General features: G+C 36.3%; 1 protein-coding gene across 1 annotated transcript in view; it reads right to left on the bottom strand.

Annotated features, from left to right (window-relative positions):
• Agbl4 (AGBL carboxypeptidase 4) overlaps positions 1 to 26544 on the bottom strand; it is a 1251089-nt gene that overhangs the window by 1162163 nt on the left and 62382 nt on the right. The window contains exon 2 of the mRNA XM_052175823.1: positions 21902 to 22024. Within this exon, the coding sequence (XP_052031783.1) occupies positions 21902 to 22024 (123 nt within the window). The remainder of the gene's footprint in view (positions 1 to 21901; positions 22025 to 26544) is intronic.

Genomic DNA, 26544 nt, shown 5'->3' with positions numbered 1-26544 from the left:
CCCTATTACTTTCTCTTGTCTCTCTTCCACTCATGATGATTCCCTTCTTTCTCAAACCTAGTCTTCCATCTCTGTGTATGCACATGTGCACATGTATGTGCACACACATGTGTACACCCAATAACGTTTTAAGGATTGCTTATGTGAACAAATGGGAGAAGTTACCTATAGACTCATGGGCAAGTTATCAGAGACTACACCAATGAAAAAACACATCCCAGCAACCATAATCACCAATACTTTCTTCTTCTTCTTCTTTTTTTTTTTTTTTTTTTTTTTGCCATTTCACCTGGACTGGAATATGATGGGCTATAAATATAATTTTCATTTATATTGAACATTTTCAAATATTTATTAGACATTTGTGTTTTTTCCTCTGGGAACTCTCTATTTAATCCATTAGCCCATTTACTGACTGGATTTGGTCTGGGGGAATTTAATTTTTTGAAGCTTTTTATATGATTCCAGATATTAATCTCTGGTTAGATGTGTGATTATTAAAAAACTTTCTCCCATTCTGTAGGCATTTCTTCATTCTACTGATTATTTCCTTTGATATGTAAGTTATTAGTTTTATGTGAACTTATCTGTCAGTTGCTAAGACTTCCTGTGATATTAGAGTCATTTTCAAAATGTCTGTTCCTATGTTCTTTGCTTGCCTTCATCCAGAAATTTGAGAGATTCTAATATTACACTTGGGCATCTATTTAATTTTTAATTGATTCTTCTGCAGAATGACAGAAATGGACTTAGTTTCATTTTTCTACATACTTATATCTAGCTTCCCCTAGCATCATTTGTTGAAGATGCAAACTTCTATCCAACATATGTTTTGGCACCTTTGCCAAAAATTAGTTACTATAGCAAAATGTCATTGTTTCTGTATTCTCTATTCTATTCCATTGGTCTACATATATGTTTCTATATTAATGGTATCATTTTTTATATTATTGTTTACTATGACTTTGTAGTAAAATTTGAGGTCAGCTGTTGTAAAGCTAACATCACTCTTTTTGCTTAGAATTGGTTTGCTATTTCAGAGCCTTTCATAATCCCATATGCATGCTAGGACTGTTTTGTTTTTCCTAATTCTATCACAAACAATGGAATTTTCATGGGCATTTTGATAAATCTGTAGACTGCTTTTGGGAATACAGCCATTTTGAAAACATTAATTCTGCTGTGCCAACCATGGTAAAAGACATCTTTCAATATTCAAGAGACCTATTTTCTTCAATATTTAAAACTTTCATTAGAGTCTTTCACTCTTACTTAAGCTTATTTCAAGATATTTTTAAGCTATTGTGAGTAGAATTTTTTCCTAATTTCTTACTTAGTCAAGGTCATTATTGTTATATACAACAGCATGTTAATTTTTTATCTTGATATTTTGCTGAAAATGTTAATCAAGTTGAATTTTCTTGTAAAGCCTATAGGGCATTTTATTAGTTTATTTTTATTAGTTATTTTCTTTATTTACATTTCAAATGTTATCATCCCCTTTCCTGGTTTTCCCTCTGAAAACCACCTAACCCATCCCCCTCCCCCTGCTCACCAACCCACCCACTCCAACATCCCTGTATTCCCCTATACTGGGGTATCAAGCCTTCTTATGACCAAGGGTCTCTCTTCCCTTTAATGTACAACAAGGCCATCCTCTGCTGCATATGCAGCTGGAGCCATGGGTCCCTCCATGTGTACTCTTTTGTTGGTAGTTTAGTGCCTGGGATCTCTGGGGGTACTGGTTGCTTATATTGTTGTTCCTCCTATGGGGCTACAAACTCCTTCAGCTCCTTGCATCCTTTCTCTAGCTCCTCCACTGGGACCCTGGGCTCAGTTCAATGGTTGGCTGAGAGCATCCTCCTCTGTATTTTTCAGGCACTGGCAGAGCCTCTTGGGAGACAGCTATATCAGGCTCCTGTCAGCAAGCACTTGTTGGCATCCACAATAGTGTCTGGTTTTGGTAACTGTATATGGGATGGATCCCCAGGTAGGTCAGTGTCTGGATGGCCTTTCCTTCAGTCTCTGCTCCACACTTTGTCTCTGTAACTACTCCTGTGGTTATTTTGTTCCCCCTTCTAAGAAGGATCAGAGTATCCATACTTTGGTCTTCCTTCTTCTTGAGCTTTGTTTGGTCTGTGAATTGTATGTTGGGTATTTCAAGCTTCTGGGCTAATATCCACACGTCAGTGAGTACATACCAGGTATGCTCTTTTGTGATTGGATTGCCTCACTCAGGATGATATTTTCTAGTTCCATCCATTTGCCTAAGAATTTCATGAATTCACTATTTTTAATGGCTGAGTAGTAGTCTGTTGTGTAAATATAACACATTTTATTTATCCATTCTTTTGTTGAGGGAAATCTAGGTTCTCTCCACCTTCTGTATATTATAAATAAGGCTGCTATGAACATGGTGGAGCATGTGTCCTTATCACATGTTGGAGAATCTTCTGGGTATATGCCAAGGAGCAAATAGGGTAATTCTGCTTCTTCCATTCATATTTGTATGTCTTTTATTTTTTCCTCTTGTTACTCTAGCTAAGATTTCAAGCACTATTTTGAATAAAAGTGGAAAATTGTTCCTGGTTTTAGAGCAAACAGTTTAGTTTTTCTCCATGGGTTTGATTTATGTAACTTTTATTATACTGGGTGTGTTCCTTCAGTTAACAATTTCTTTCATTAGAGCTTTTATCATTAAGGAAGGGTAAACTTTGCCAAGTCCATTTTCTGCATATATGTGTATGACTTTCTTTATACTTACTAATGAACTGTACTATATTTATTGATCTGCACCTATTGAACCATCTTTGCATGCCTTCAATGAAACCATCATCGTTGCTGTATATAATTTTTCTATTATGTTCATGAATTCATCTTGAATTAATCTTACTGAGAAGTTTTGTATCCATGTGCCATTAGGGATTGGTCTTTGATTTCTTTGTATTATATACCACTCCAATTTGGGTATCAGAGAGTACTGGTTTCATAAAATAAGAAGGGTAGTTTTCCTTCTCTTCATAGAATAGTTTGAGAATTATTTCTGTGTTATGCTAGCTTTTTTTTAATTTCATACATCTTAATAGTAAAACTGTCCAGCCCTGGGCTATTCTATATTGAAAGATTCTTACTGCCACTTCAATCATGTTACTTCCTATGAATATATTTAAATTTTTATACACTCTTAATTTAAGTTTTATAGATCATATGTTTCTGTGAATTTATCCTAGTCTGCATTTGCTAGAATATAAGTTTTCAAAATTATCTGATTTTCCTCTGGATTTCCCTATGGTATCTCTTATAACATTCCTCCTTTAACCTGTAGTTTGGTTACACTGGCTAGCAGGTTATCAATCTCATCACTTAAAAGAAACAACTCTTTATTTGTTTTTTTCTACATATTGTTCATTTAGTCTCAATTTTGTCATTTAAAACATGATATATAATAGTTCTTGTCATCTACAGTTTGGGGTTTGTCTTGTTCTCGTATCTTTGAAAACTTGGATTACATACAAAATTAGTTTATGGTTCTTTGTAAATTATGCACTACAGCCATAAGCTCTCTTTTTTCCTCTCTTGAGTATGATTTCATATTCATTTGACTCTAAGATTTTTTTGAAGTCCTTGCTGATTTCATCAATGACCCACTAGTCATTCAAGTGGATATTGTTCAGTCTCTACATATTTGTGTTCATGGTATGGTTTCTCTTACTATTAATCTTTGTTTTTATTCCATGTTATATGATATTATAGAAGATATTATTGCATTTATTTTATACCTGTTGAAACCGCCTAAAATGTGGTCTACTTTAGGAAATGTTCTCGGCCTGATTTAAAAGTATCTATCTGTTCTACAGAATATTCTATAGATATGGGTTAAGCCCATTTAATCTACAGTGTAGTTTAACACTGAACTTTCTTCATTAATTTAGTTTGTAAATTAATGTAGATGTAAAGTAATAAAATAAACAGTTAACTATATGTTATAATTTCTACAAGACATGGCTCTCATATGCTCATTTTTCTAACATGTTTTCTTTATTTGACTGTAATATTTTAGGATGTTATAGAAAATTTAGGACATGGGGCCCACTTGGAGAAAGCTGGCAAATTTTGAATGTTATACTTGAGCCTCAGTCCCTCCTTAGCTCTCTGCCCATGCCTGCCTAGAAGTAAACAGACTCTTTCTCCACAGGCTTCCACAGCCATCATGTTTTCTCTCACCAAAGACCCAAAATCACAGAGCCAAGGACGTTTTGGACAAAGCCCTCTAAATAAATCTTTCTTCCTCAATGGTTTTATATCAGCAATAAGGTCACAGCTATGACTTACAATAACAAAATAACTGACATGTATAAAACAAGTACATGTTGGAAAAGAGAAAAGCAGCAGAAGGGGTACTAGGGAATAATCATAAATGAAGAGCTGAAGTTCTATGCAGGACATACACACAGCACCTATGACAGATATTAAGTGAAAATGTGAAGAAAGTAAACTAAAAAAAAAAAATCTTCCTAAGAGAATGTCTTAGTAGTTAACACCAATTCTCTTATTTTCTCTCTTATAGTATCTTCTGGATTTCCCACCCCTGCCCTATACCTGTACACAAAACTATTTAAATCTCTCTCTAGGCATCTTCAAGCTTCAGAACTAACCACTAATAATCTAGTATACTTTGGGAATTCTATACTGTAAAGTGGTTATTTTTAAATCTATTTAAAGATATCTTGAAGTTACATATTCAAAATACACACTAAGCTACAGCAATATGGCTGATTGGCCTAGAATTTCCCACTCTGCAGCACTACACCTAGGTATAATGCTGCCATTCTTACTTTTGTGGCAGAAAAAATGGCACAGAGAGAGATTTCCAGTTATTCAAAGAACACAGGCTCCTATGAAAGAAAATATTAGAGTAAACAATCATTTCCCAAAATAAAATACAAAACTAGAGAGTAAAGTAAAACTGCATAGGTGTATTTTCAAAGCCTAATGGTGTCTAATGACTTTAGCCTAAGCTGTGGAACATAAAATCAGCAGGGAATCAAATATTCTGTTTCAAATGTTATAACACCTTTACATAATTATGGCTATTTTTAAACTCTCAGACCTCTTCCCTATCCAAAAATAAAAATCTGAGCAGCCTTTTGGTCTGCACATGCAAGCTTTATTTTGAAATGTTAAATGCTGATCAAATACACAATTCACTTACCATCCTGCCATAAAATAACTAAGTGTGACCTTGCTCAGTAAACTGCTAGGCTGGCAACACTTAGGGGATGCTGATGTTAACTATCACCATTAAAACAGAACTTCTCTTAAGGCTCAGCAAATTGTGTCAACTATTAGGGCTCAGAGCCATGAGAAGCAGAGGGTATGGAGTAACTTGAAAACCCATGTTCACTATTTATAGGAAGCTCAAGAAATTACTGATAATAGTTTCCTCCAATCAACGTTCAAGATTGAGTCAAAAAGAATCACAGATAAGGCCAGGTAGTTCAACAAGAGAAAGGGCTAAACTTGGAGTGCTGGGGGTGGGGCATAACAGACCAGAGGAGGGCCACAAAGAAAACAACAATACAAACCAGGAGCTTAAGCAAACCAAGCAGGCTAAGAGGACAACACTGACAGCAGCCAAAAGGGTTTATCTAGCAAACTCATAAAAAATATATTGCCATTACTAGAAATGGATTAGTAGTACTACTCTGAAAATGGCCATCTTATCAAACACAACCTAAAAATTTCATCCATTCCTGATACAATTTTTTACAGAAATTGAAAAGAACAATCTTCAATTTCATATGGAAGCACAAAGAAAAAGGCCAACAGATAAAAAATAAACCTGAATAATGATAAAAGGACTATTAGAAACCCAGATTTTACCTTTAAGGTTTACTGTGGGGGGAGTGTGGGTATGTGTACATGTACCATGAGTAGTTGAATGTCTTTATCTTTTTTTACAACTGGTATTAAAGCAGAATTCCCCCAAGGGAAAAAAGAAAGAAACCCATATTTTATGTTGTATTACAAAGCAATGGGAGTAAAAAACAACATAGTATTGACATAAACACACACACATTAATGGATCAAACAGAACTGAGGACACAGATGTAATTCCACACACATATGGGCACCTGATTTCTTTACAAAAATAGACACTGGATAAAAGATAAAATCTTCCACAAATGACGCTGGTCAACTGGATAGCTGCATGTAGAAGAATGAAAGTAGATCCATATTTTTAAGCCTATTAAATGTTCAATTCTAAATGTTTCAAGGACCTCAACATAAGCCTACATACCACATATATGATAGAAGAGAAAGGAGGATGACGGTTTCAGCTCATTGGCACAGGACAGGACTCTCTGAATCCCAATAGCACTGACATTAAGGTAATAAATGGGATTTCATAAAGCTAAAAAGCTCTGCACAGTGAAGGACACCATCATTCAGGCAAAACATCAGTCTACAAAGTGGGGAAATATATTTATCAATTATATATCTAAATGAGAGTTAACATCTAGAATATATAAAGAACTAAAAAAGCTAAACACCAAGAAAAAGAACCCAATGAAAATGTGGTACAGAACTAACCAGATTTCTCAAAAGGTGAAATACAAATAAATGTCTGAGAAATACTTTTTAAATGTCCAACATCTTCAGACATATGGTCATGCCAATTACTACTACTTTGGGATATCATCTTATCCATTCAGAATCAAGAAAACATTCTGGTAATGATGCGAGGAAAGGAGAAGACTTACTCATTGGTCATGTGAGTGCAAACTGCTACATCCACTATAAAAAAATGATGTGGAGAGTCTGAACATTGATTTACAATATCCAGCTACACCACTCTAGGACATATATCCAAAAGTACTCAATATCTCACTACAGAGATATTTGCATATTCTGTGTTCATTTCTGCTTCATTCACTATAGTCAGAAACTGAAAACAGCCCAGATGTCCACTAACTGATAAACAAAAAATAAAAATATGTTAATTTACACAATGAAATATTACCCAGCATTTATAAAACGAAATTATGAAGCATGAAGGCAAATGGAAGTATAAACAATCACCTTGAGTGAGACATTCCAAAACAAAAAAAAAACAAATATTTCATGTTTTTTAATGTGGCTGTAAGCTTTTAATCTCTCCATATTTATGCTTTAATAGAGGAGAAATAGATAAAGTATTAGAGATAAAGAGAAAACTAGAATAAGGGGATTAAATGTGGTCAGGGATGGAAGGACTTGGTAAAGGAGGGGATGTGACGAGAAACACTAAAGGTATTCTGAAGTAACAAATAGAAACCATTTACTCTAGAAGCTTCCTAAAATATATACATATATGAAAAAAAGTTTAAATGAAGTCATAATAGGGAACACAATGCCCCAGCTAGAATGCCACCAAATAAAACTTCTAGTGTCATTAATGAATTACACCTTTGTTGAGGTGTTTGACAAATAACTTCCCTCCAGCCAAACATTATGAGCTGTTTCCAAGGATATTGGTTACTATCCACAACTGGATATCACTGAATGAAGAAATTAAGCTAGTGCCCAACTAGATGCTTTAACCCTCTACAGACTAGATGTGTGCTTCTGGATCACATACTACATGCTAACAGAGGAGAAATGTAACCATCAGTATCACCCAGGAGTAATTCCTGTGATCTGCATCAGAGACCTGACTGCAGAATATACTAGTGCAATAATGGCACAAATGTCACCAAAGTAACCAAATATGTTTTCAATTTAGATTTAAGACCTTCTCTGTGAGATATAGTTACCCTACCTGTCACTGCTAAAGTGGCAAACCCTCTGTGAATAGATAAGTTGCCCTAAGGGAAACCTTATTATTATTACCCTATTAAAGGTACACAGCAATAAAATGACTCCTAATGAAACATTGCTATTCTAATCCCTCATCAGGTAATTAACGCAGAGAAACACAACTGACCAATGTATAAAGAGTGACTTTGGAGTACTCAGTCTTAAATGAACTATTTTTCTAAGCCTCTTCCTTCAAAGCTCAAGGATCTATGTGGAGGGGCAAGCAGTAAAATTTAAGAGCCAGAGGTGGTAGATGGCTGAAAAGAAACAATGTCTTCCAAACACAACAGGACTGATACACATAGCAACTCACAGAGGAAGAGAAAGCACTAAGAATAGGTAATGGACAAAATATCCTACCTCTAACCAAGAAACTATTTTCATTTGTTACCTACTAAGAAAGAAAAAAAAAAAGATAGCCTACAATGGATTAACACTGAGTATATCAAATACACTCCAGGGCAGGGTCTGTGCTACTTAGTAGTTGGCCAAGGATCTATGGATCATTTGGAGTTGTTTTATTGGGGTTTTTGATGTTTTGTTTGTGTTGTTTTGTCTAGGGGTGGGGTGTCTTTCTGATTTTTTGTAAAAGTAACTTTTATTCTTTTATACTAATTGCTGTCTTGAAGATTTACTGCCTCCATCTGGTAACCTAGGCCTAGTTCTGGAAGCTTCTAGCCTCCATACAGTCTAATCTAGGCCTAGAATGGCTTCAGCCTCCAAGATTTACTGCTGAATACACTCTCTTGCTCTTTATCCCTCCCCCTCTCTCTTTCTCTCTCTCTCCCTCCCTCCCTCCCTGTCCTCTCCCTCTCCCTGTCCTCTCCCTCTCCCTGTCCTTCTTCCTCTCCTCCCTTTCCCTCTCCCTCTCCCTCTCCTCCCTCTCCCTCTCCCTCTCCTCTTTCTCCCTCTCCTCCCTCTCCCCCTCCTCCTTCTCCCTCTCCCTCTCCTCCCTCTCCCTCTCCCTCTCCTCTTTCTCCCTCTCCTCCCTCTCCCCCTCCTCCCTCTCCCTCTCTCCTCCCCCTCCCTCTCCCCTCCCCCTCCCCCTTCCTCTTTTAATTGTGCTGCTTGGCCTCATACTAACTGGTAATATGCTCTAATCTTCTAGCTCCTTTTCATTCTCTGCCCCATTCTGTCTTCACCAGTGTCTAACCTGTCCTCTCTCTGCAGCCTGCCTCTGTACAGCTGTCCCAGTAAGATTGCCTCCTCCTTTCTCTGCACCGCTCGCTTAGCTTTCCTGTCTTCTCTCTTCTTGTGAGATCTGAGCAGATCTTATTCTGTTAAGCCTTTCTCTGATCCATTACTTTGTCTGCCACTCAATTAGACATCACTTTCAAACACAGACACTTCCTTCTACAAACTAAATTGACCTTTATTGTTTGGGATGAAAGTTGTGTACTAAGGGCTGAGCCACACAACCACCAGGAACAGGGTTTGGTTTTGTTTTTTTAAATAACACAACCTGGCATTGTTCACAGCATGAACAAACATCTTGCAAAAATCTTTCTTTTGTTGTTGTTTTGATTTTTTTTTTTGCTTTCTTTTGTTTTGGAGAGACAGACAGAAAGACAGACAGAGACGGAGACCGACAGAGACAGACAGAGACAGAGACAGAGGAGCAAAGATGAAATTGGGTAGGTAAGGTGGAAAGGATCTGACGGGAGTTGAAGAAGGGAAAGGTATGGTCAAAATAGGTTATATGGAAAAATTTTTTAAATAAATATCTAAGCCAGTGATGGTGGCACATGCCTTTAATCCCAGCACTTGGGAGGCAGAGACAGGTGAATTTCTGAGTTCGGGACCATCCTGGTCTACAGAGTTGAGTCCTAGGGCAGCCAGGGCTACACAAAGAAACCCTGTCTCGAAAAAACTAAAAAATAAATATCCATCCTTCTTCCTTCTCCTTGACTTCCAGTCTTTGTGAAAGACTTTGTGAAAGTGGCTTTGTAAAAGACACTCCTGGGCTAAACCTAATCAGAAGCGAGCTGACATAGGAGCCGGGGAAATGTAACTTTTAGGCATTTGTCCCATATAAGTATGTAGTGTTGGACTAATTTCAAACAGGTAAATGAAAAGCATAAGATGTTCCCATCCCTTCAGATCTCAAGTCAACAGAACACTGTAACCACCTATATTTTATGTGGATTGCTTAATTAACTAAGCTGTGATATGTCATGGACTGTACATGGTATACCTGTTTTCCAAACATCTTTACTTGCAAATGTTCATTACAATGAGTGGTCTGTTTTGAGGTCTCTGGCTTCTGTTACACTATCAATACTGGATCCTCATATGGTCTTCTCTCAAATCTACTGCTGTTGCCCTGTGTCCTGGAGGCCCAGCAGCTTTGGATTGCAGGACTGGCCCCTTCATACACACTCCAGCAGTTAATACATGGGATAGATGTTTGGATGGACCAACTCAAAGATCTGGATCTAGTCCTAGGTGGTAGCTGAGTTGGTCAACCTGCCAGCACTTTTAAACCTCTGCCACCAGGGCAAGCTGTCCCACTTTGCCCAGGCAAGGGGTGGGGCCAGCCCTCACATTGTGATATTGCAGCTTTCATGGCAAGATTTTTGTTGTAGATTTGTATTCTTTTTCTTTTCTGTTTGTTTGTTTGTTTGTTTGTTTGTTTGTTTGTTTGTTTGTTTGTTTTGGGGGGGAGGTAGACTGACACGGTGGGGTGGATATGAATGGACAGGGAGATGAGTGGGATTGGAGTGCATGGTGTGAAACTCACACAGAATCAATAAAAGGTTTTTTAAAGTTAATTAAAAATGAAAAGTAAAGTTCATTATCAAAGTGTAACTATTTTGTGGAACAGGAAGAAAAAAGCAAATGCAACATCTTAGTTTTACTAATTAATGTAATTCTTTAAAGCCTTATGTGAAGCCAGGTAGTGGTGGCACACACCTTTAACCCCTGCACTGGGGAGGCAGAGGCAGGTGGATTTCTGAGTTTGAGGCCAGCCTGGTCTACAGAGTGAGTTCCAGGACAGCCAGGGCTGCTACACAGAGAAACCATGTCTTGAAAAACCAAAAAAAAGGAAGAAGAAGAAGAAGAAGAAGAAAGAAGAAGAAGAAAGAAGAAGAAGAAGAAGAAGGAGAAGGAGGAGGACGAGGAGGAGGAGGAGGAGGAGGAGGAGGAGGAGGAGGAGGAGGAGGAAGGAGGAGGAGGAGGAGGAGGAGGAGGAGGAGGAGGAGGAGGAGGAGGAGGAGGAGGAAGAAGAAGAAGAAGAAGAAGAAGAAGAAGAAGAAGAAGAAGAAGAAGAAGAAGAAGAAGAAGAAGGAAGGAAATAAAAAGAAAAGGAACTCATGTGAAAATGAACAGAAGCAATAGAAAATAGAAAAAAGCTAATTATAATAAAAATTATCATCTTTCTTGTTATCATCTTGAAAAGTTGTAATTAGGGGACGGAAAGATGGCTCAGTGGTTAAGAGCACTGACTGCTCTTCCTGAGGTCCTGAGTTCAATTCCCAGCAACTACATCATGGCTCATAACAATCTGTAATGGGATCCTATGCCCTCTACTTTGTTTCTGAAGACAGCTACAGTGTATTCATATACATAAAATAAGTAAATAAATCTTTACAAAAAGAAGAAAAAAATTGTAATTAGACATTAACATATATACTTAATTGTTCATGTATTATATAAGTCCTTATTAGAAGGGGGTGGGCTACAAAAAACTCAACCAATCATAAATATATTATATACATATAAATATATATATTCAAATAATGTATTCCCTTCTTTGCTGTTCTCTTAATATTAGTTCATAGGAAGGTGTATTTCTGTGGAAGTCCCCTTTATCCAAAGAGAATATTTGAATATATGTATAAGTGGTATTTCATTAAATTCTATTCATATTTATCTGGTCTCCCTCATAAGATCTTTAGGGTCAGGTATGATAGAATAGAAAATGCCACTGTCACAATTACAATTCCCCAAAAACTCCAAAAATCCTGGAGGAATTCCCATCCCTAGATGAGGAACTATTGGTATTTGGTTGCTGCTAAAAGGAAAATCAGTTTTGTTCAATGGAGTATATATAGTACTCAGTATAAAAACTACACTCTAGGGTGAGCTCCATGTCCAGGCATAGTCAGACAACAAAAACTGAAATTGATAGAGGAGATTAAAAACACATATTCAGACAGACAGACAGACAGACAGAAAGACAGAATTAAGGTGTTTGGATAAGGAGTGGACAGATGTTTGTGGAATCGGGGATAAATGTAATCAAAATATATAGTATGAAAATCTCAAATAATAAATTAAAACATTTAAGTTTAAAGAGCTTTCCTTTGTAAATAAGATACTCATCTCATTTCTGTGACAAGGAGTAAAATGAATAGTACCTTCTGACACTATGAAAACTAGCCAGTAGGGATTAAGTTTCCAGGTCTATACCATCTTAAATTCCCCATGTTTTAGGATGCAAGTAGGCTGTGTTCTCAGTAATAGGGTCTTACCATCAAGCTTTGGAAGTAACCAAAACCAAAGGCAATATTCTATGTTTGGAAGTCTCTGAGTCTCCACGGATCAATAATTCCAAAAGTGATAAGCAATTCCTTGAGTTTTTTTTTTTTTAATGGCACTTGGTGTCTATGAGGGGCATTGCCTCTCCCCCCCCATCATAAGGGAACTTCATTTAAACTTCTTTATATAAATAGGAATATGATTGTGGATATATAAGTATAAATACATAGTAAAGGCTTCTAGAGTCAAAGGGTTCCACACAACTTTCCCGGGTCTCCTGTTCATTATCCCTCCCTGCCCTACCACTTCTTCACCCCACTTAATCCTCTGGCTCCATCACTCCTCCTTCCTTTCTATACTACCTGTTTCGACCCCTTCTCTCTTGAAAGCCTCCTCCATAGCCCTCCTGAGTTTCCTTATTTTCATGAATATTTCAAATTTAAGCACACATAAATAAAGATTCAAATGACATTTATCTTTCTAGGTCTGGGTTCCCTCACCCATAATTATTTACAGTCCCATTCATTTACTTGCAGATTTTATATTTTCATTATTCTGAACAACTGAATAACATTTTTATCACCTGAATGCACTATGTTCATTCATTATTCATTATACGTATTCATTATATGTTCATGAGTTTATGGGCATGCATTTACCTATTGTGCAATGAACATGGATGAGCACATGTGGGTACAGATGTCCAAGAGTTGTACAGCTGGATCCTATGGTAGACCACTTGTAGCTTTTTTGAAGAATGAACACAATGATTTCAACAGTGGCTACATTATTTGTATTCCTACGAACAGTGATTAAATGTTCTTCTTTTCCTAGATCCATACCAACATATATTGTCATTTCTTTATATTAGATAATGTGATTGAGATAAGATAAAATCTCAAAATGAAACTGTGTCCTTAATCTTTCACCTTGTACAAAATTCAATTCCATATGGATCAAAAAATTCAACATAAGACATGAGATACCTGAATCTGGTAAAGGATAAAGTGTGGAATACACTTCAACTTACAAGTACTGAAAACGACTCTGAACAAAACCCCAGAAGTACATGCAAAAGACCAGAAATTAATAAATGAGATATCGTGAAGTAGCAAAGGACGCCATCATCCAAGTGAAGTGGGAGCCTATAAACTGGGGAAACTTCAGTAGCTGTACATCTGATGGAGGGTTAGTACACTGAATATATATGTAATGTAATTATATACAGAACAGACAACAGTAAACATCTAGATACTTTTAAATGGTAAGTATACCTAGTCATTTTTTAACTCTTTGGAAATAATCTTCTTCATTTTAAAATTAAAAATATCAAGTAATTCCTAAGATAAAGTATTTAAGCTAGGACTGAAATCCAGGTCACCATGTTTCAAGCTTAATTTTATCCTTTCATATAAAGCTATATGGAAAATTATTAACTAATACTTAAAATATTAGTTCTTAATATCAAGACAAACAGAGTACTATATTCCCTTAACCTAAAACACATGACATAGAAAGGTCAAGTACACCATCCAATATGCTCATAACAATGTATACTGCCCCAAATAGCATTCTCTTCTACCTTAGTGTCTATATTATTTATTTAATATCTATGCATTCTCTGACAAAAGGTCACATACTGAAAAGTGACAGTCTTAGGGTACAGTGTCTTTAAGGAACTATTAAGCCATAATATGAAGCACTTATGAACAGAATTAATGCTCATGCTCAAGGACCCCCTCAGAGATCTCTTACCCTTGATTTACATTATAAGGGTATATTGAAAACACCCTGAAGAACTAAAATGAAGACCATTAGAAGACACTGAATCTATCAGGGGCATCATCCTTAGATTTTCTAACCTCCAGATCTATAAGAAAAATGTTTATTATTTGATATACATAATCTATATTTTATTGTTATATTCTAAACATTGATAATATACTAATAGAATAAACATGTGTTCTCTCATATGTCTGACCCACTGAAGTATAAGCATTAACTTTGCTCATATCTTATTTAATATTAATACTTATCAGGCAATTGTCATAAGCTTGCAATTATTTGCAAATTAGATTTCCAAGATAACTCACAGAAAGAGATATTGTTTCAACCACGCTCACTGTAACACACACATTTGTATTCCAATGATGTTGTATACATAGTCCAATTACCCCAACTCAGCATATTGTAAATAATTAAAGCCATACATATAAGCTATATATACAGTGCTTAATATTGATGTTTAATATCAAATGATAGACATATGAAGGAGTATGTCTTCTAATATCCCTAGAACTCAACTTTTTAATTTCAATACATAAATGTTTTCTGTTCTGAGATCCTAAACACAGTGAAACAAAGACTCTCTTCTACTATGTTATGTCTGAACACTAGACTCATCAAGCACAATGATAAAATAAAACTATAGTTTTACAACACTTTTCTTTTTAAATAATTTATAATTTTATTTAATGTGTATGGGTGATTTCCTGTGTGTAGGTCTGTGCACCACACATGTACCTAGTGCTTGAAGCCACTATTATGCTGATACCAAAACCACACAAAGATCCAACTAAGAAAGAGAATTTCACGCCAATTTCCCTTATTACTATCGATGCAAAAATACTCAATAAATTTCTTGCCAACCAAATCCAAGAACACATCAAAACGATCATCCACCATGATCAAGTAGGCTTCATCCCATGGATGCAGGGATGGTTCAATATGAGGAAATCCATAAATGCTATCCACTACATAAACTCAAAGAAAAAAAACCACATGATCATTTCATTAGATGCTGAAAAAGCATTTGACAAAATGCAGCATCCTTTCATGCTAAAAGTCTTGGAAAGGAGAGGAATTCAAGGCCCATATCTAAACATAGTAAAAGCAATATACAGCAAACCGGTAGCCAACATCAAACTAAATGGAGAGAAAATTAAAGCAATCCCACTAAAATCAGGGACTAGACAAGGCTGCCCCCTCTCTCCATATCTTTTCAATATATTTCTTGAAGTCCTACCTATAGCAATTAGACAACCTAAGGAAGTCAAAGGGATACAAATTGCTAAGGAATGTACTATCACTATTTGCAGATGATATGATAGTATACTTAAGTGACCCTAAAAACTCTACTAGAGAACTCCTACAGCTGATAAACAACTTCAGCAAAGTGGCTGGCTACAAAATCAACGAGCAAATCAGTAGCCTTTATATATTCAAAGGATAAGCAGACTGAGAAAGAAATTAGGGAAATGACTCCCTTCACAATAGCTACAAACAGCATAAAGTATCTTGGGGTGACTCTAACCAAACAAGTGAAAGACCTATATGGCAAGAACTTCAGATCTCTGAAGAAGGAAATCAAAGAAGATCTCAGAAAATGGAAAAATCTTCCATGCTTGTGGATTGGCAGGATTAATATAGTTAAAATGGCCATCTTGCCAAAGGCAATCTACAGATTCAATGCTATTCCCATAAAAAATCCCAACCCAGTTCTTCATAGAGCTAGAAAGAGCAATTCTCAAATTCATCTGGGATAACAAAAAACCCAGGATAGCCAAAACTATTCTCAACAGTAAAAGAACTTCAGGGGGATTCAGTAACCCAGACTTTAAACTTTACTACAGAGCAATAGTGCTAAAAACTGCATGGTACAATGTCAGGCAAGCGGATCAATGGAATAGGATTGAAGACCCAGAAATGAACCAACACACCTATGGTCACTTGATCTTCGACAAAGGAGCTGAAAGCATACAGTGGAAAAAAGATAGTCTTTTCAACAAATGGTGCTGGTTCAATTGGAGGTCAGCATGCAGAAGGATGCGAATCGATCATTTCTTATCTCCTTGTACTAAGCTCAACTCCAAATGGATCAAGGACCTCCACATAAAACCAGACACACTAAAACTAATAGAAAAGAAACTGGGGAAGACCCTTGAAGACATGGGCATAGGGGAAAAGTTCCTGAATAGAACACCAATAGCTTATGCTCTAAGATCAAGAATTGACAAATGGGACCTCATAAAACTACAAAGTTTCTGTAAGGCAAAGGACACTGTCAAAAGGACAAAACGTCAACCAACAGATTGGGAAAGGATCTTCACCAACCCTAAATCTGACAGAGGGCTAACATCTAATATATACAAAGAACTCAAAAAGCTAGACCCAAGTGAACCAAATAACCCCATTAAAAAGTGGGGTATGGAGCTAAACAAAGAATTTTCACATGAAGAACTTCGGAGGGCTGAGAAACACCTTAAGAAAAGTTCAACATCATTAATCATTAGGGAACTGCAAATCAAAACAACCCTGAGATTTCACCTCACACCAGTCAGAATGGCTAAGGTCAAAAACTCAGGAGACAGCAGGTGTTGGCGGGGATGTGGAGAAAGAGGAACACTCCTCCACTGCTGGTGGGATTGCAAGATGGTGCAACGACTTTGAAAATCAGTCTGGCAGTTCCTCAGAAAACTGGGCATGACACTTCCTGAGGACCCTGTTATACCACTCCTGGACATATACCCAGAGGATTTTTCAGCATACAATTAGGGCACATGCTCCACTATATTCATAGCAGCCCTATTTGTAGTAGCCAGAAGCTGGAAAGAACCCAGGTGTCCTTCAATGGAGGAATGGATAAAGAAAATGTGGTATATTTACAGAATGGAATACTATTCAGCCGTTAGAAACAATGAATTCATGAAATTCTTAGACAAATGGATGGAGCTGGAGAACATCACACTAAGTGAGGTAACCCGGTCTCAAAAGACCAATCATGGTATGCACTCACTGATAAGTGGATATTAGCCTAGAAACTTTGAATACCCAAGACATAATCCACATATTAAATGATGTCCAAAAAGAATGGAGGAGTGGCCCCTGGTTCTGGAAAGACTCAGTGCAAGAGTATAGGGGAATTCCAGAACAGGGAAGTGACAAGGGGTATATGGAGGAACAGGGGGAGGGAAGAGGGCTTATGGGACTTGAGGGGAGTGGGGACCCAGAAAAGGAGAAATCATTTGAAATGTAAATAAAAATATATCAATTAAAAAAATTAAATAAAAAAAGAAATATAGGGGTAAAGAACTATCAAGAAATAGAATTGCTCATATGGAATCCTATTTAGTCTTTTGAGACCTGCAAACCATAAATAAATTCAGGTAGAACTTCTATTGCCAGTTTTAGTCAACAGAAGACAGACATCCATGAATTTCTTGATGATACTAACGTCCATTCTACTGGCATATTCTTATTGCTGTTGTAAAAGAAAACTCCTCTGTGCCCTTTTGTAAAATATAGCTAGATAATGGATTTTCTGGTCTCCTGTAATAAATACATTCTGCCTGCAATATAGTTGTCATGAGTCCTTATAATCCCTTGGCTTATATCTGCATTGATCAACTTTCTGTCTCCACCTTCAGTGAGTCATTGCTCTCACGTACATGTGTATCTCTAGCCTCTCATTCAATATAATGACAACAATCATTGCAATATAACCCCATCAAGCTGTTCAAAAAAACCATCTGAAGAGGTTGTCTCCTTAAATAACATAACACTTGGTCACTGAAAAGCATATATCTTTCGTGGTAAAAGAAGAACCTCTATACTACTGTAAAAGATGAGTTATTCTACACTGCATTGCATATCACTAACAAAAAATTATAGACTTCAACTTTGATGAAGGGACAGAATTTAAACGCTCTAAGGGGCATTTCTGTGAAGGAACGTGTATGTTAGTTTGAATGTGTCAACTACTTCAATATACATACATAAACACATACTCATGCACACATACACATACAAATAGAGATTGAGATAGAGATAGAGATGGAAATATGCAAACATCAAGGTAAGCAAGGTAAAAGAATAGACTCACCCAGAACTCACTTACTACTTTATAAATAGAATTAAAGCAACAAACATGTAACTGTATATTGAGGTAGGTGACTTCAGGAGAACTCCAGAGTTCTAGAAATCAAAAGTACCTAGAATGAAGACCAGCTACCCTAAATCAGCTAGAAGAATGAAGTAGTATATATCAACTTACAGACACAAGCAGGAAGTTTCTTAATAGGACTGCAGTACCTGAAAATGTCATGATCTCATTTTTCTTAACACCTGAATGAAATCCTATTATGTGTAAGTACCACATTTCTTTATCCATTTATCAGTTGATGGACATCCAAGGTGTTCCCATTTCCTACATTTATCAACAGAACAGCAATGAGCATGGGTGAGCAAATATCTTTGTAGCTGGATATATAATCCTTTGATTATACACTAGGAGAGGTATAGCTAGATCATATGGTAGTTCAATTTCTATCTTTTTGAGGAACTCCCAGGCTGATTTCTATACTATAAGGCCTGAGAGTACCAGACCTGTCCTTCAGCTTCTCAGGCCAGACTCTGGCTTGTGTATGACAGAAACCTGGAACCAGAACACCAGTCTAGGAAACTCAGAGATCAGTGAAAAGGCCAATTGTTAGCCACAGTGTTCACAAGGTCCCTTGAATACTGGAGCTTTGGTTCTAGTGGTCATTGAGGATTTTCAGTTTGAATTCTGAGATTATAGCAGTCACTGGAAGAACCAGAGTCTATAGTGTAATGATTCCAGAGATTACTTGGACCTGGAAGATCTAAACAGTCCCAAGTAAATAGACCTCACTGGGTCACTTTTGTATCGTGCCTCCAGTAGATACTTAGAAACCAAGTAATGATCAAAGTTTTGACTCCATCTAGTCACCTTGATGCTGAGTGTCCAGTCCTACCCTTGATCCTGTGGTCACATAGCCAATACAGGATGACTTCAGCAATATATTTGATAAGTGATAACAAGTCTTACCAGTTCTGCTAGATGAACTTCTTTAATGAAAATAGAGGCAAAATTTCTCAACAAAATACTTGCAAACAGAATTCAAGAACACATTAAAATTATACATGAGAGAAACTATGCCTATTACTGTAAACCTAGCTAGCTATCCAGTGCTGGTTAAGTCACAGTTATTGGAGGAAAACCTACAACCACTAATTACCAAAACACCACAATCCTTAACAACAATTTATAAACATTTGTCCTTATACCTTATCATCAAGGAAAGTTTTCTTTGCAATAAACAGAGACCTCCTCTTCAGAGAACTGAAAACAATAAAGCCCTATCCCCAACAGATACATCTACAAAATATTCCTGTACCTCAGACTCAGGGAACATTGCAAAACACTGAACGTTGTACATGACAATGTTGTGTCATAATGCCAAAAGGTTGTACATACCTGGGAGTGAGTTTATAGCATAATAACTTAACAAAATACGAGATTTGACCAGAAGAAGAAAAAACAACCCTATATCCTGTGTTAAACAACCTAAATAAATCCTTGAATTAAACTATATCATATGAAATCTGTATATGCCTAACAAATTTTAAATGGCTACTGAATTGTGTTCACCAATAAATGGTTAACAATATCTCTCAGCCTAGTGGAAAGGATGTTACAAATTATACTCCCATGGAATATATTGTTGCAATGCAGTTCACATATAAGAAAGTCAATTAGGAAGAATTATTATGTTTTTGATACTGGGTTTTTCTACAACTGGACCCCAGAAAATCAACAACTACATTTTTTTAATTTACATAAGTTTCCTAAGACCTCATATCATGTATTTTATGTACACATCCAAATAAAGGGCTCTGTCTGCTGTTACTCGCAAGACAGTTAAACTTATATAATAACCAAATTGAAACCAGTGACTCAGATTAAACATGTCTGAAAGGCTGTTTCTGCTTCTGAATATTACAACAGATGTGATTGATACAACCAATTGCCTGCATGTTATAAAACAGGTATTAATAATTCAGTAATTATGTTGTCATGTTGGAAAATTTCTTATACTGAGCCTTCTGGTAAGGTATAAAAATCTGGATTGTTCCCAAGGAAAAGACATTATTTAAAATAAATATATACTTTATCAGGATATAACTAAATCAAAACACTCAAATGGTAAAATAAGCAAAATTTCCACTTTCACAATATTGGCATTGTTGTAAAGGCATTGCCAGTGGGTCCTTCACTAAGGTAAAAGCAATAAAAGATATGTTTTGGGAATGAAGTAGAAACCAGGAAAAGGCATAATTACAAGCTTGAGAAATATAGAAAATACTATTTCTAATTATGTGGACATTATTCAAGTCTGACAAAGAGAAAAATCATTGCATGTGTTGTGTCCTCTCAAAATTGATATTCATATTGAAACCTTTATCAGAAGTATCTTACAATATAACTTTACTGGGAGACAGTACTCAAGTTTGAGATTATTTAAGTACACATAATACAATGATTGGCATCTTTATAAAAAGTGGAAAGTGGGTATACACAAACATAGAAAATATCATATTAAGATAAAATCCAAAATTGGGATGACTCTAAAAGCCAATAAATACAGAAGCTCGGGAATAATCATTGAACACATGACTACACACAATGTATAAAGGAAACAACACTGAGAATGCCTTAGCTCAGTTTCTGTCCAGCAAAATCAAGAGACAATGATTTATGCTCATATTACCCATACTTTTTACAATGTCTTGTACATCAGCCATATCAAACAAAGATAGTGTGGAATTAAAAATAAAAAAAAACATCATAAACAAATTTCCATTCATTTACTATTAAAATCTTCAAGATACAAATAGCTGTCACATAATTGACAATGGGCTATCCCTTAAGAGAGACAGATCAACAAAAACAGAAATTAACAAGAGTTAACTTATAAACACAATGTTTACATTTTCATTAATATTTCAGAATATTCTGCGTTTTTTATATGCATTGTATAGTAGACATTGAAGACACTGAAAGTTGAAAACATTGAAAGCTAGAAGGAGCCAGCTCCTATTAAATGGGAACATGCAATATGCATATGCAATATGGACACCCATTCAGAGTAGACATTCAAAGAAAAACTTATAACTTTGCCAGTTAGCACAGGTTTTATTCCAAAACAGCTATATCATTATTATATGTTTAGTCATATAGAGCAGTGAAAATCCAGTATTTCATGCCTAATTCACACATCTTTAAATTATGAGAAATTATTACTTCTGTTGTTTTGTCCAAATGTTTCCTAATTGTAATGATTATCTTTTACTTTTGTTTCTGTGAAAGCAAACTTGGTAATAGATATAGACATATTTTATACTATCATCAATTAGTCAATTTTAAAAAAAAATTTAGGCAGGGAAATCTATTTCCAAAAGACCAAGTTCTATGACTGTCTCAAACTCATGTAGTATAAAATAGACGTTCAAAGAAATAAAATGTAGAACATTGCCAAAACATCCAGTTTTATTCCAAAATAGCAATGCCACTATTACATATTTACTAATATAGAGTAGTAAAAATCCAATGTTTCCAAGTTAATGCTAATTCCTTCATAACTAACTTTTCTCCAAAGAAAACATGTTCCATTATGGTGAAAAACTAAATGGACTGAATCACAACGACTGGTCAGACATAGATTATGAGAAAATAGCCTTCTTAGACAAACTCAAAAACAAGGCTTTTTACTATACTTACCGCTTTCAAAGCAAGCATCAAAGACAAGATGTCCTTTCTTGGGCTGTCCAGAGTATCCACTTGGAAGCACTATGTATTTGTTCACATTCCCTCCAATGGCATCCTCATTTCCTGTATCATTGCCTATTAAAAATGAAAAACAAAAATGTACTATTATTAAACAGATATCTAAGTGTATTTTGCAATAAAAATAAAATAATATAATGTAATTTGAAGTTCATTTGAAATCTTAGCTCTTTCACATACTAAAATTGGGCTTTCTGGCAATGAGAAATAGAATATTTAATTCACCTTCCACGATTATTCTATATTTAGATTTAAAGCTATCTAGCATTGCTACTGAAATCTAAGCTTTGTTCAGGAGACTGAACTGTTGTGACAATTTTAGAATTTTGGTTTCACAGAAGAAAAAGGTAGAAATATTATAAGAATGTTTTTGTTTTAATTCAAGGTATGGAATATGGGGCTACTTTAGACTGTCCAATGCAGCTGACTGTGATTTGCCTCATGCTCTAGCAGGGCATGATTTTGCCATCTGCAGATAGTTTCTGTGACTGTGTGATGGTTAGAATTCTAGGGACATTTTATAAAATATACATAAAGACTAAGGCCTGAGAGCCAGGGGTGAGTTGTTGGTTGGTTGGTTACAGGTGCTGTTGGTCATGACTTGTTAAACATTCATGTGCAAAGAATCAATGAGAAGAAAAAAATAGATATCCTGACAGCAAAAATCAAACTTGCCCCAAGGAACTCCCTAATCAGCAGGAAGTAGTCTAATGATAATGCACCTCCTTTCAGATTCCTGATTTTATTCAGGAATCTCTTTCCCTTCCTTCTTCTTCTCTATCTTTTTTCTCTCCTATCTAATAATAGGGGGTAAAACCAAGGGATTAAGGAAGGATAAAGGGTGGGACAAAGAAGAACCCACAAAGTAGCAAAAGACCAACTCATTAGTAACTATTATTATAATCTTTCATAATATGTTTCTTTAATGTGAATGAGGAAATTCTATAAATATCACTATAGGGTCTACATGTTCCATTACCAAAATAATCTAAGAACTGAGAGAAACTTTGATTTTTCAGCAGTTTATTCTACTTAAGATATAGAAAAATGAATTGTCCATTACTTACAAGATAAATTCAAGCAAAACACAAAACCATAATTTTCTCAATTCTGTAACATAACTGGAACTGCAAGTCAAGCAAAAACTTTATATCAAATAAAAATAAGGCCTTGATAATTTTTTAAAAATGAACTGTAAGAGATGAATTTTCTTTTTTTTAAATTTTTTTATTTGATATAATTTATTTACATTTCAAATGATTTCCCCTTTTCTAGCCCCCCCTCCCTGAAAGTCCCGTAAGCCCCCTTCTCTTCCCCTGTCCTCCCTCCCACCCCTTCCCAGTTCCCCGTTCTGGTTTTGCCAAATACTGTTTCACTGAGTCTTTCCAGAACCAGGGACCACTCCTCCTTTCTTCTTGTATCTCATTTGATGTGTGGATTATGTTTTGGGTATTCCAGTTTTCTAGGTTAATAACCACTTATTAGTGAGTGCATACCATGATTCACCTTTTGGGTCTGGGTTACCTCATTTAGTATGATGTTCTCTAGCTCCATCCATTTGCCTAAGAATTTCATGAATTCATTGTTTCTAATGGCTGAATAGTACTCCATTGTGTAGATATACCACATTTTTTGCATCCACTCTTCTGTTGAGGGATACCTGGGTTCTTTCCAGCATCTGGCAATTATAAATAGGGCTGCTATGAACATAGTAGAGCATGTATCCTTATTACATGGTGGGGAATCCTCTGGGTATATGCCCAGGAGTGGTATAGCAGGATCTTCTGGAAGTGAGGTGCCCAGTTTTCGGAGGAACCACCAGACTGATTTCCAGAGTGGTTGTACCAATTTGCAACCCCACCAGCAGTGGAGGAGTGTTCCTCTTTCTCCACACCCTCTCCAACACCTGCTGTCTCCTGAATTTTTAATCTTAGCCATTCTGACTGGTGTAAGATGAAATCTTAGGGTTGTTTTGATTTGCATTTCCCTAATGACTAATGAAGTTGAGCATTTTTTAAGATGCTTCTCCGCCATCCGAAGTTCTTCAGGTGAGAATTCTTTGTTTAACTCTGTACCCCATTTTTTAATAGGGATGTTCGGTTTTCTGGAGTCTAACTTCTTGAGTTCTTTATATATATTGGATATTAGCCCTCTATCTGATGTAGGATTGGTGAAGATCTTTTCCCAATTTGTTGGTTGCCGATCTGTCCTCTTGATGGTATCCTTTGCCTTACAGAAACTCTGTAACCTTATGAGGTCCCATTTGTCAATTCTTGCTCTTAGAGCATACGCTATTGGTGTTCTGTTCAGAAACTTTCTCCCTGTACCGATGTCCTCAAGGGTCTTCCCCAGGTTCTTTTCTATTAGCTTCAGAGTGTCAGGCTTTATGTGGAGGTCCTTGATCCATTTGGATTTGAGCTTAGTACAAGGAGACAAGGATGAATCAATTCGCATTCTTCTGCATGCTGACCTCCAGTTGAACCAGCACCATTTGTTGAAAAGGCTATCTTTTTTCCATTGGATGTTTTCAGCCTCTTTGTCGAGGATCAAGTGGCCAAAGGTGTGTGGGTTCATTTCTGGATCTTCAATCCTGTTCCATTGATCCTCCTGCCTGTCACTGTACCAATACCATGCAGTTTTTAACACTATTGCTCTGTAGTATTGCTTGAGGTCAGGGATACTGATTCCCCCAGATTTTCTTTTGTTGCTGAGAATAGTTTTAGCTATCCTGGGTTTTTTGTTGTTCCAGATGAATTTGATAATTGCTCTTTCTAACTGTGAAGAATTGAGTTGGGATTTTGATGGGTATTGCATTGAATCTGTATATTGCTTTTGGCAAAATGGCCATTTTAACTATATTGATTCTACTGATCCATGAGCATGGGAGGTTTTCCCATTTTTTGAGGTCTTCTTCCATTTCCTTCTTCAGAGTCTTGAAGTTCTTGTCATACAGATCTTTCACATGTTTGGTAAGAGTCACCCGAAGATACTTTATACTGTTTGTGGCTATTGTGAAGGGGGTCATTTCCCTAATTTCTTTCTCAGCCTGCTTATCCTTTGAGTATAGGAAGGCCACTGATTTGCTTGAGTTGATTTTATAACCTGCCACTTTGCTGAAGTTGTTTATCAGCTGTAGGAGCTCTCTAGTGGAGTTTTTTGGGTCACTTAGGTAGACTATCATGTCGTCTGCAAATAATGATAGTTTGACTTCCTCCTTTCCAATTTGAATGCCTTTGACCTCCTTATGTTGTCGAATTGCCCGAGCTAGTACCTCAAGTACAATATTGAAAAGATAAGGAGAAAGGGGGCAGCCTTGTCTGGTCCCTGATTTCAGTGGGATTGCCTCAAGTTTCTCTCCATTTAGTTTGATGCTGGCTACCGGTTTGCTGTATATTGCTTTTACTATGTTTAGGTATGGGCCTTGAATTCCTGTTCTCTCCAAGACTTTAAGCATGAAAGGATGCTGAATTTTGTCAAATGCTTTTTCAGCATCCAATGAAATGACCATGTGGTTTTGTTCTTTGAGTTTGTTTAAGTAGTGGATTGTATTGATGGATTTCTGTATATTGAACCAACCCTGCATTCCCGGGATAAAGCCTACTTGATCATGGTGGATGATCGTTTTGATGTGTTCTTGGATTCGGTTGGCAAGAATTTTATTGAGTATTTTTGCATCGATGTTCATAAGGGAAATTGGTCTGAAGTTCTCTTTCTTTGTTGGATCTTTTTGTGGCTTTGGTATCAGCGTAATTGAGGCTTCGTTGAAGGAATTGGGTAGTGTTCCTTCTGTTTCTATTTTGTGGAATAGTTTGAAGAGTATTGGTGTTAACTCTTCTTTGAAGGTCTGGTAGAATTCTGCACTGAAACCATCTGGTCCTGTGCTTTTTTTGGTTGGAAGACTTTCTATGACTCCATCTATTTCTTTAGGCTTTATGGGACTGTTTAGATGGTCTAGTTGGTCCTGATTTAATTTTGGTATTTGGTATATGTCAAGGAAATTGTCCATTTCCTCCAGATTCTCCAGTTGTGTTGAGTACAGGCTCTTGTAGTAGGATCTGATGATTTTTTGGATTTCCTCAGTTTCCGTTGTTATATCTCCCTTTTCATTTCTAAGTTTGTTAATTTGGATACTTTCTCTGTGCCCTTTGGTCATTCTGGCTAAGGGTTTATCTATCTTGTTGATTTTCTCAAAGAACCAGCTCCTGGTTTTGTTGATCTTTTGTATGGTTCTCTTTGTTTCTACTTGATTGATTTCGGCCCTGAGTTTGATGATTTCCTGCCTTCTACTCCTCCTGGGTGAAATAGCTTCTTTTTGTTCTAGGGCTTTCAGGTGTGTCAGTAAGCTGGTAATGTATGCTCTCTCCATTTTCTTTTTGGAGGCACTCAGGGCTATGAGTTTTCCTATTAGCACTGCTTTCATTGTGTCCCATAGATTTGAGTATGTTGTGTTTTCATTTTCATTGTATTCTAAAAAGTCTTTAATTTCTTTCCTTATTTCTTCCTTGACCAAGGTATCATTGAGTAGAGTATTGTTCAATTTCCACGTGTATGTGGGTTTTCTATTGTTTCTGTTGCTA

The sequence above is a fragment of the Apodemus sylvaticus genome, chromosome 3, assembly GCF_947179515.1.
Source record: "Apodemus sylvaticus chromosome 3, mApoSyl1.1, whole genome shotgun sequence".
Taxonomy (NCBI): domain Eukaryota; kingdom Metazoa; phylum Chordata; class Mammalia; order Rodentia; family Muridae; genus Apodemus; species Apodemus sylvaticus.
This window is presented reverse-complemented; position numbering and strand designations above follow the sequence as displayed.